This window comes from Nilaparvata lugens, chromosome 1 (genome assembly GCF_014356525.2).
Source record: "Nilaparvata lugens isolate BPH chromosome 1, ASM1435652v1, whole genome shotgun sequence".
NCBI lineage: Eukaryota > Metazoa > Arthropoda > Insecta > Hemiptera > Delphacidae > Nilaparvata > Nilaparvata lugens.
This window is the reverse complement of record NC_052504.1, coordinates 34,909,011-34,920,723: the sequence shown is the minus strand read 5'-3', so window position 1 is coordinate 34,920,723 and position 11,713 is coordinate 34,909,011. Positions and strand designations below refer to the sequence as shown.

Genomic DNA, 11,713 nt, shown 5'->3' with positions numbered 1-11,713 from the left:
AATATGTATACTGTTTTTAAAATAGATATACAGTATCTTTAATAACTGTCATTTAATTGTCAATTATTTATTCATTGAACTTTAGTTTTATTAGCACATTATCGATTCTAACTTTAAGATGAAAAATAGACAGAAATTCTCTATTCACAGTAGGAAGAAGCTAAACGTTCCTACTTGCGTATCTCATTCAATATAATTTATACTAAGAAAGTTGTTAACGAACTGAAAAAGTTATTACCCGCGAATGATTGGTTAATAAATTCTCTGCTTGTTTTCAAGTTGATAATTGACAATTTATAAAGCATCAACCTATTGAACTTACAAGAATCAATTCGATTATATCCTGTGTTTGATTTGTATTTCTATTATAATATTCTATATTTATATTGGGTAAATTCTCTCAAAAGCTCATTACTTTAACAGGTTAACAGCTAATCAAATGGCTACTCAAAACTATGTATTGTATTATAATACTCTAATTCAGTATAAAAATTTACAAACCTTGTTATCTTGATAATCCAAAGGATCTTCTCCCCTCCACATCTCCTCGAATCCCAGTTCAACTCCCCCAGCACTGTGTCTGCGACCACCATCGTACAGAATCTCTTGGCTTCCTCCACTCCTATCATCCGACACATAATCTCGTCCCTCTCTGCAAATGTTTCAATAAAGTAAATCAATTAACATTAATTGTATTGTTAAAAGTTACTGCAAAAAACTATTCTTATGTAAGCAGAGATTGAAAGAGTATAAGTGAGTCGTATAGTTCCAAAATGTGTCTTCTCCACTTTTTCAAATTTTTCAGGAATGACAAAAAACGTTATGCCATAATTATTACTACTATTGCTTGGCAGAGATTATATGGTATTTCTAAGAAATTATTTCTAATTATGAACAGTTCAGAATGTTGACTTTTGGAGTATTGCAAAGTTTTATCCACTTGAATTTGAATAAAATAATGAATAAGGAACGTTCTGGAACAGACCTATTTTGGAACAAATTTGCATGGATAACACATTTTATGGAACAGACTCACTAACTTGAAGAGAACTTTGTTTGACAAGTGGACTACAATAGAAACTAAGATTTTCATAAAAAATTCAACATTTTTACTTTCCTTGCCCTATTACCATAGGTAAGGAAAGTATTGCTTTCCGAAAAAATTAAGGTACCCCAATTTCTAAATTTCTATACGTTTCAAGATCCCCTGAGTCCAAAAAAATGGTTTTTGGGTATTGGTCTGTATGTGTGTGTGTGTGTTGTGTGTGTGTGTGTGTGTGTGTGTGTGTGTGTGTGTGTGTGTGTGTGTGTGTGTGTGTGTGTGTGTGTGTGTGTGTGTGTGTGTGTGTGTGTGTGTGTGTGTGTGTGTGTGTGTGAGTGTATGTGCGTCTGTGTACACGATATCTCATCTCCCAATTAACGGAATGAATTGAAATTTGGAGCTTAAGGTCCTTACAATATAAGGATCCGACACGAACAATTTCAATCAAATGCAATTCAAGATGGCGGCTAAAATGGAGAAAATGTTGTCAAAAACTGGGTTTTTCGAGATTTTCACGAAAACGGCTCCAACGATTTTGATTAAATTAATACCTAAAATAGTCATTGATAAGCTCTATCAACTGCCACAAGTCCCATATCTGTAAAAATTCCAGGAGCTCAGCCCCATCTATGCAAAGTTCGATTTTAGGTTCCCAATTATCAGGCTTCAAATACAATTTAAACAGAGAAAATTAAGTGGAAAAGATTGAGCATGAAAATCTCTACAATTAATGCTCAGTAACATTTTCACCTAAAACTGAAAATAAGCTTGAAATTCGAGAAAATGTTATTATTTCAATTGCGAACTGTTGGCAACTGTTGATTCTATTGAATGATTCACTATGAAGAGATAACAGACCTCGTATGTCTCCAGCGTTATTGTCCTGTGACCAGCTGGCTCAGATCTTTTGGTAGAGAGTTAGTGGGGAGGATATTTTTAATATTCTTTCTGTCCAAAGCTCCGCCAATTTATGTAGATGCATAACAATATAATTATTATCTATAGTTATTATATTACAAATTGCTTTTTCATATCATATACAGTTCAATCATTATTTTCTTAGTCTATATTATGTAAATTCATCTATAATTTTGCTGTATTGTAAGCTATTGTATATAAGTGTATAAGCCAGTATATATTGTAATCTACATAAATAAAGTACTCAATCAATCAATCAATCAATCTTTGTTTATAAGTAGACTTGAGATGCGCGTGAAAACTAGCGTCAGGTGATCAATTCTCATAACGGCAAGGAAAGTTGTGTGAGTGCGCCACACCAGATTTTCATTATAGAAAATATCATGAGTGTCATATACCAGATGATGATTGAAGAGATATGATTATTTAAGTTAAAACAATTTATGTTGTTAATAACAACATAGTTTATGATTCACATATGATTATTTAAGTTAATACAATTTATGTTGTTAATAACAACAAAGTTTATAATTGAGTTCAATATGTACAAGATGTTTGTTATAGAGAATGTATTTTATTTCACACTTAAGATACAATAATGAGTATCAAAAGTGTAAAGTTGAGTATGAGTAAAATATTAAGAATATTGAACAATACATGAAAATAATAAAAGGTACTAGAAAAGTTATTTTTGAGCATAAAAGTTGAGTAAAAAGTGGAAGTAATGAAAGTTGCTGAATTGGATCTCATTCATTCAGATCATTACACAAGAAAAAAGTCTGTTCAGGACTCAGACCCTGAGTTCTCTAACAACTCGATCATCAGTGCAGTCTTCTTCACAACATAACTCATTCATGAGCTCTTGGTCATCTCCCATTTTCTGTGGCAAATCCAGCAGGCAGCAAACGTCTATAAAAGGAGAGATGAGGAATGTCTCTCAATAACAGCTTATGTACATCATTTATTTTGGTAACTTTCACAGGATTGCCATTAGGCAGAACATTGAGTTGAATATCATTTGTCAGTCTTGACTTCAATAAAGATTTTGACTGTCCAATGTCACTTTGATAAAGTCTCTCACCCCTCACCCAAAATTTTTGCAATTTATCATTCCGTGTGAGGATAATTCTCTTTGAAGGGTTTATTCTAAAGTGCCATTAGATGGCTGTTTGCATAATAATTGAAACTATGAGTGTTAACAACCGACAAGAGAATAAAACAATATTCTTAACTATATTTTCATAGAGCAACAATAAGATATGGATGAGACTTGATTTGGAATGAACTGTTCACTGGAGTAGCCATTTTTGGTTGATTTAGAAACGTTTTGAAATGAACTTGGAGAAGACATGTTTTGGAACAAACTGGCAGTTTTTTGGAATAAACATCGATTTTCAAAGGCTGTTTTTAATACAATAAGATTTTTTGGAACAAAATATCCACATTAATAGATAAGAAATTGACTAAAGAATGCGCTGGCATCAAAAACTCCATTTTGATTTTTGGTGGATAAGACACGTTTTGGAACTATACGACTCAAGTATCATCTTTGTATAACGGATTCTTCGTTTTTTGGGCCAAGAAATAGGAATAAAAATCTTTGAAGAAACTCAGTTGAATAAAAAAAAATCTAATGCATTATTGAAATGGTATCTAGTATTATGTGATATAGAGCGCTTCTGGATAGCGAGACCCCAGTATCACCATTACACCACATATTGGGACATATGGGTGGTACCCATACATTACCATAAGTGACGACTTACTACTCAGAAAAGCTGGATTCCCACATATGAGTGCCAGAGAGTGTGTGCGCTACAGTGATATGTACAATGATGGGAATATCATTGCCATAAGTACTAATAAAACTATTTTCATACTCACTCAGCCGTATGCTGAGTGCAAATAGTCCAAACACAACTCATGCAAATTATACTGTAAATGTGCCGGTCACTTTCACTGATACTTTATATCACACTCAAAATTGTAAATTTTTCAAGTAAAATTTATTCTTGTTTGTAGAATACGGTGGTAGTCTTGAAAAGATTATTTTTGGAACATTTAAAGTTTATTTAATACTCCATATACTGTATATTATTTATATTTATAGTGATTTTTAGGTCTGAATTTAATTTCCTCCTGTTTGCAGAAAAAAAACTCCTACACAAACAATAATGCATTCAATGACTATTGCAATACGACCAGTAAAATTTAATCTGTAATGTGATATCATTAAATAATTTTTATTATTATTACACTAATCGATCGGCCTCCAAGGGGAATGATTGCAATTATAAACACTCCTTGCAAAGCATTTGATGCTTTCCCATTCAACCAATTTCGACAGTGCGAAGTGAACATGACAGTATCAGCTGAAATGGGGGACGCAATGATGTTATTTATAAGGAATACTGACAGTTGAAAGTGAACCTCACTGTTCAAGTATTTTATATGAAAGGAAGACCGGTAGGCGTACTCTCACTTTTTTAGTATTTGATATGGAATGTGTACTAGTTTGGTAATGAAAAGTGTGTTATGGAATAGGTACTTGTCTCCTTGATGTTGGTCGATGAGGTTGTCGACACTGGGCGCACTGGAGCTGAGGTGGAGGGGGTCACTGCCACTGCGGCCTCGCTCCCGTATGCCGGCCGTCGAAATCGTACGCATGCCATAGCGCACAGACCCCAGTCGCTGGTAGCCAACCATTATTATGCCATCCGCTGCACAAAAAACAAACAAAACATATCCATAACGAGTAGAAGTGAAGCAAGTGTCTGTTACACAAACCGAATGAATTAGTGGATGAATGATGACCGAATGAATGTAGTTTGGTAGTACCATAGAACTATTAACTATTTGTGTCGAACACAGATGGACTAAATTATAGTTTAATGCTGAAAATTAAAAGTATCATCCTATCAGATTTCCTTCACAACTGTCAGAATGTATGGTCTTCCTTTCTGCTCTTCCGGCCATGCCAACAATCCCGTAGGGGATGGATTAGCGAGGTTGTAATGTACTTGAAATAATTCATCCGTTCAAATAGTTCTGGTACTAGTAGGTAAATTAAAGAAGTTCGTGGTATGTTCAAATAGTTCAAGAATATGAATAGTTCAGTATAGTTGAAAATAAATCGAAATTATTCAAAGATATGGTAGTTCCTGACGAATTAACATGATTAGCATGAAGAACAAGGAAATCTAACATTGAAAACATCTTAATTTTATTACATATACTCGCTAATTCAGCTTCAGTAGTTTTTGCAGGAAATATGGAATCTATGACAGATATTCAGAAACACAGATTGAAAATAGAAGCTAGAAATTGAACACCAAATAACTACTTCTAAAACCGTTATCCTTCATAAGTGAGCAGAGCAGAACATGGATGGTGTACAAATCTATTCATTCAAAATGAAAAAAATAATAGTCTAATTCAAGCTTATGGAAATTAAATTGAAATATTAATTTTCCAAGTAACATAAATCAATTACAATAGTACATTATCAAACATTACAAATTGAATGCTCCTCACATGCGCACAAGCTTGAGGGTAAAATAAAAGCGGAGCTGCGCGAAGGTATAGGGTATCAAAAAAGGTAGCTGAGAGCAGAGAATAATGCATCAATGATAATACAATGCAAATGTATATGCTTCCTTCTACCTTCTACCTATCTTAGCCACTCCTCTACATTTGAATATATGCGGTAATTTTCAACACTCTCAGCTACTTTAGCACAATGCTCCGCCACATTTGAATATATACAGTACTTTTCAACACTCTCAGCAACCTTCACCATTCCACTATATTTTGACAAATTTCAACTAGTGAATGAATTGGTGCTGACCAGTTTCGGAAGCGACAATGTCCCCACCAGAGCGACTGGCACGCCGGAAGAGGTTGTGATGGTGTGGTGGAAGAGGGGCGCTAGGCAACCGCCGCACCTCGCGACGTGACTCGTTGCGCTGCGTCGCTATGGACGGCGGCCCCTCGAAGATCTGAACGAAGCTTGGTATCGGGGCATCCGGCCTAACAACAAATAAAACCCTAATGTCACTGCAATCACTGCAAACTCCATGTTGGCTAACATTTTGCAATCCATGTTTCAAGAACATGCATATTTAATGAATGTTTCAAAATATGAATACATTATTTTATAATGCATACATTAATAACATTCGAATTGGATTGATTTCAATTTCATGAATCATATAGAGATACACCCAAATAGTTATATAAAAATATGAAACATTAGTTGGTAAACCCTTGACTCTGTACCTGTAGGAAGTTTCATCATGCTTAAATGCACCCAATCAATGTTCCAAAACGTTTTGATCTTGTTGGAGCAAACACTTAAAATTACTACTGATGAAATAATTCGTTTATTCATCTCGTCAAAAACTGGAAAATACTACAAGAGTTGATTTGTAAAAATAATAGAGCTTTAATCGCTGTATTCAGTCAGATTCTGCAAACCCAGAAATTGCAGGAATTCATTATTCATTATCAGTAGCGTATTCATTACATGTAAATTTTACAACCGACTTATTATTATTATTTATTTAGCGTATGGCAGATACACAACAAATATATAGCTCATGAGTCTCAAATGTCTAGATACACACTGTATATTTCCAAATTCTTTGAGATATTGTGTAGTTTTCGGTCAGGAGAACATACGTTTGTCTGACCGCCATCATTTGCTAGTCCATTTAGAGTTACCCAATGTGCACCATGGAGGCGAAGTAGCGTTACACATATTTAAGTAATAAATCAACCGATTAAATTTGTGTGTTGTTGATTCTTGATTTTTTCAATAGTATCTTATCCTCCAGAATGTTTCACTTAGATAATTTTGATGTATTGAGCCGAAAACGTTTGCTTCTGTGTCAATAGGTAACTATTCAAAATTTCTTGTATGACAAGAATTAAACAATACATTCACCTAGTTACACCGTTACATGATAAATGACTGAAAAATATTTGAATAGAGGAAAATCAAACTTGACTTGAATTCAAGTGTTGGGTAGTAAACTTGAAAGATATCTATCTATCTTACTATGTTTCAAGTAGGCCTACTCACAGATTGTTCTCTTGGTAGACTTGAGCAGTCGTCCAAGGAGAGGGGGGACTTGGAGGCGTCGAGTCGAGTGAGTCCGGAGTTGCACTTCGGGAACGGGATCCCGTACTCCAGCTCTGCAATATTCATGAAATCAACTTCCATTTTCAACTTCAAACGAATACAGATTATTGTTTCTTCACAATTCCAACCATCACAAAAAGTAGCCAATCAGAGGCAAAAACAAAACATTCAAGGATAAAGAGGTAGGTGTAGAAAAATTTTAGTAAGAATGAAATTAATTTTTTTTAAATCTAGAGACTCAATTCAGTAAGACTTTTAGTGGGAAAGAAGACAGATAGTACTACATTAAAGAATAGTCTGCTTGGCAATGACAGCCATGTAGATTTTTCCACTTCTCTCGCGTAAGTATATATCCCATAGTATTGGGAGTTTATGTCGCAGCTTTTACTGTTATCTCAAGCCGATTACTGTTGATTATTGTCGAATTTTACTGTTTTGTTGGGGTGAGAGTGTATGAACGGCACAATATGAGAGACTACCAGTGTCACACAGCTCCACGGGAAAGAATTACATGAACTATCTTATGCTATTGTTTCTCTATGCCATTGCCACTGATGTTTGTTTTGTTTAATACTGTGAATTTATTCAAGCTATAAACTATAGATATTGTTTCTTTTAGCAACTCCGTGATTAACACCTGAGTGAAAATTTCAAGCCTATTTCTAGTATGGATGTTCAATAATTATTTGAAATTGTTAAAATGGAAAGGATATTTGAAGGCATTCATTTACAATCCTAGAATATAGAAAATCTCAAATTGTGTTAATTATTGTCTTGAAAAGACGAATTTACAAACCACAACAAAAACTGATAATTCTAGTAAATTCAACATAGGTATTAATCTACAATGTACTGTATACTATTTGGATGAATGCAGTAGATATAACCAATAAACGAATAATATCTATTAGACGATAATAATGAGTCAATTGATGAGATACGTGTTCACACCAATCTACAGTTTCCATGAAATTGATTTGAAAATGTGGAATAATAGAAAACAATGTAACCAGAGCTTACTTAAACTCTCATTTCGAGGACCCAGAGCTAGGAAATCAAATGGAATAGAATTGAACTCAATTTTTGAATTTTAAATTTTCATGAACCATAACCCACAAACTGTGCATTCGTATATGACTACTTTTTAGTGCTAAAGGCCATGACTCACCCTAGAATCATTTTCAACGTGTTTCCAAGTATTGATTTGACTATAAATAATGTTTACTATCAGTGTAGTAATAAAGGCCGAATTGTAATAGTTGAGTGTTACAAGCACACTATTGAAATATCGAAAGTTATCTAATAGTCAGGTACAAGGTTTGATAGAGATTGATAATGATGTGGAAACAAACTATAAAATTGTAAAGTAACTAAGTAATTGTAAAGTAAATTGTGAGAAGCTATAGTTCTTTATACCTCCAAGTGATAGTGAAATTTCTATTTGTGTAATTTACGAATGTAGGTACCTATATTTGGTATTGAGTTTGGCTTGAAATATTAGAAACAAAAATATTACTTACTAACAAGATTTCAAGCTTATCAAACTGACTCAACATCACACAGAAAACATACCTTACATAGAACCATATAGTAAAGAAAACTATAATATTGAACTCCATTATCTTGATTGAGAATTATACTCCATAATCCACATAGAGTAAAGAAAGTATATTATTTTTTAAAAGTAGATTATTTCTTTCATCTCTGATAACTAACAAACTTACATGCAAATTGAATGAAAACGACTTCATACTGTCAAGAATACTGATTCATTGAAACAATCTGGAACCCTCTCTTCAAACTCTGAAATATTTTTCATTCAATATGGATACCTACCACAACATCACCTTTACAACAATACAGAAACTTAAATGAAAAGAGCGAAATACAATAAATCTACTTATAAACAAGATAATATCATGGAGAAAAGATAGCATGAGAAGATATCCCATGGTATAGGCCTTTATGTTTCAAATTCCAAGCTGATTTTTGTTAAGTCAAGCCATTACTGTCGACTAATATCTATTTTCACTGGTTTGGCCTGGTAAGAGTGTAAGAACGGCACAGTATGAGAGATTACCCGCGTTACATAGCTTCACGAAAAAGAACTACTAAGACTATCGGCTTCAGTAAATATAACAGTGGAATTTGAAACATAAACGCCCTATACTATACCATGAGAAACCTTCTTATGCTATCTTTTCCCTATGATAATGTCTTGTCATAATATATTATAGGTATTATTATTTCTAAATATGAAATAATTTAATATGAGACTTCACAATGTCTTGTTATAATGTAGTATAGAAATTATTATTTCTAAATACAAAATAATAATAATCTTATATTAATTCGACCTTCCAGTAGGTATATAACATATACTGAAAAAACATGAAGAAGAAAATAAATCAATTTCATATCACATTATGAGAGCTAACTGACCTCAACATCCCTGAAAACATCCCTGATGTCGGGTTTGCGATGCCTGGCCCTGAGCTGGCGCCCGCGCTGCCGGAGGGTGTGGTTGAGCGAATGCACCCGCCGCCGGACCGCCTGCGCCTGCGGCCCCGACATCAGGCTGACCGCCTGGCCCACCTCCACGTCGCCGATCTCCTTCCCCGCCAGGAACTTCTCAGAGAACTGCGGCAGACCGGCCGCCACCAGCCACTCGGCTTCGTCCAGGCCGTCCGCATCTAGCCAACAGACACACAAGTATTTCCTCAGCGTAGTTCCTGATGCTGGCCACTTCCAACAAGCCAACTCGCCATCAAGAATGTCCTCCGATTGGCTAATTCTCACCAACAGCTGATTCTCAGCCAATCAGAAGACATTATGGGTGGCGTGTTGGCTTCTTGGAACGATCGTCAATGGCCAGATGGAATACTAGCAAATATGGTAGTTCTCTTTCATGAGAGAATTATGTGGCTCATGATTTATAATTTGGAGAGATCATTCTTGAATTTTCTTCTTCTTTTTTTACAAGACAATATTGTTTAACAGAGTAATTATTAAAAATATTAAGACTGTAAAACATATGATATAATAATAATATGATATAACACAATTTTCCATCATATCAACAATATAAATTATCAATCGAAACGTAGCCTTTAAGATGATCTTATTGGAACTCAGTGAAGACAGCAATAAGAAATACCAACTATAAAAAATATAGTTTGTGAAAAGTTTAAAATGTGAGAAGGTATATCAAGAGAAAATATATGCCTTAGATAGAGAAATACTATCTTTTCTCTATGGTTATATTGATATTATTAGTCAATAGGTGGAGGATGACGAGAATCTATGAATATGATAATATTGCCTTCCAAAATTATATCAAAACATAATCACCTAATACAAGTAAACGATTTTAATTACCTTACTACCTACTGCCTTAGGCACCTTAGGTAAGGAATGTATACAGTGACTATAATCATGGTTATATAATAGTTAGTGTAGGAAAGTATTGCTTTCCAAAAAAATAAGGTACCCCAATCTCAAGTTTTTTATACGTTTCAAGGTCCCCTGAGTCCAAAAACATGTTTTTTGCATTGAATTAGTTGTTTATATCATTATTCAAGTTATTTAAAATTTGTTTATATAATTATTCAATTTATTTATCTATATAATAAGAGAGAGTAGGGTTGTGTTTGTTCGTGTGTTCGTTTGTTCGCATCAAAACATGTCAACTTGTGGATTGCATACCGGAAAAACGGGAATGATTTAGATCTCCAAATTTTGCACGTAGATTCTAAAAATATCAATCTCGTGCACCTGGAAGCCTAAATTTCAATTTTCCTTCTAGATTTTTCAGAATTAAAGTGTCACATTTCATCTATGCTACCGTACATGAAGTTCCATTAGCCTACATTGTTGCAGCCCAAAGTGTGTTTTTTATGAGTTATAATGCTTATAATGCTGTTACAAGACTATCATTTTCGAACAGCAGTGTAGCGCAATGGTAAAACGCTAGATTACGGAGCGATGGTTCCTCGGTTTGAAACCCGATACTTCCCAATTTTTTTGTTATTAATTTTTCCCCTCAAAACGTATTATTATCAATTATTTTTTGAAGGAATTTGTTTTCATTACAATTGAACTTGGATTTTATCAAATAATTATTTTTAATGTAAAATTTTGCCACCAGTACAAATGAAATAGACATAGTCTTCATGCTGTAGGCCTATCATTGAATTTCATAAGAAAAACATGAATAGATCACAATGAAATAAGTAATAATTTATACTCTTCAGTTATAATATACTATCAGACACGAATTCGCAGTGAGACGAGTAGTTTAGGTATTTTGTTTGGAATTGGGAAAACAAAAGGCTGCCTGATTCAAATTGAGGAGGATCTAATCGATACTAAAATTTATTGATGTATTGGAAAAATCAATATGATTCTGTGAGGTTTTCAAGTATTATGTCTTCATCAGTTTTCTATACCATAATAAAGGAAAGAACTGGCTTATACACGTAAGAAATAGGGAATTATGTTTGACGCATTATCACGTCTGAAATATACTCAACTGATTAATTTGAAATTTTGCATAAAGATTCTTCATTAACCGAGGATGGTTATAGGCCTATTTTCAAATTTCGAATTTT

At 33.9% G+C, this 11,713-nt stretch overlaps 1 protein-coding gene across 2 annotated transcripts in view; it reads right to left on the bottom strand.

The window, feature by feature from the left end:
* The window catches only part of LOC111051599 (rho GTPase-activating protein conundrum), an 82,873-nt gene that overhangs the window by 12,720 nt on the left and 58,440 nt on the right, over positions 1–11,713 (bottom strand). For both annotated transcript variants that reach the window (XM_039420139.1, XM_039420144.1), the window contains exons 4-8: positions 9,546–9,796; positions 7,044–7,156; positions 5,808–5,989; positions 4,509–4,680; positions 502–652 (exon numbers count right to left, since the gene is read on the bottom strand). In XM_039420139.1, the coding sequence (XP_039276073.1) occupies positions 502–652; positions 4,509–4,680; positions 5,808–5,989; positions 7,044–7,156; positions 9,546–9,796 (869 nt within the window). The remainder of the gene's footprint in view (positions 1–501; positions 653–4,508; positions 4,681–5,807; positions 5,990–7,043; positions 7,157–9,545; positions 9,797–11,713) is intronic.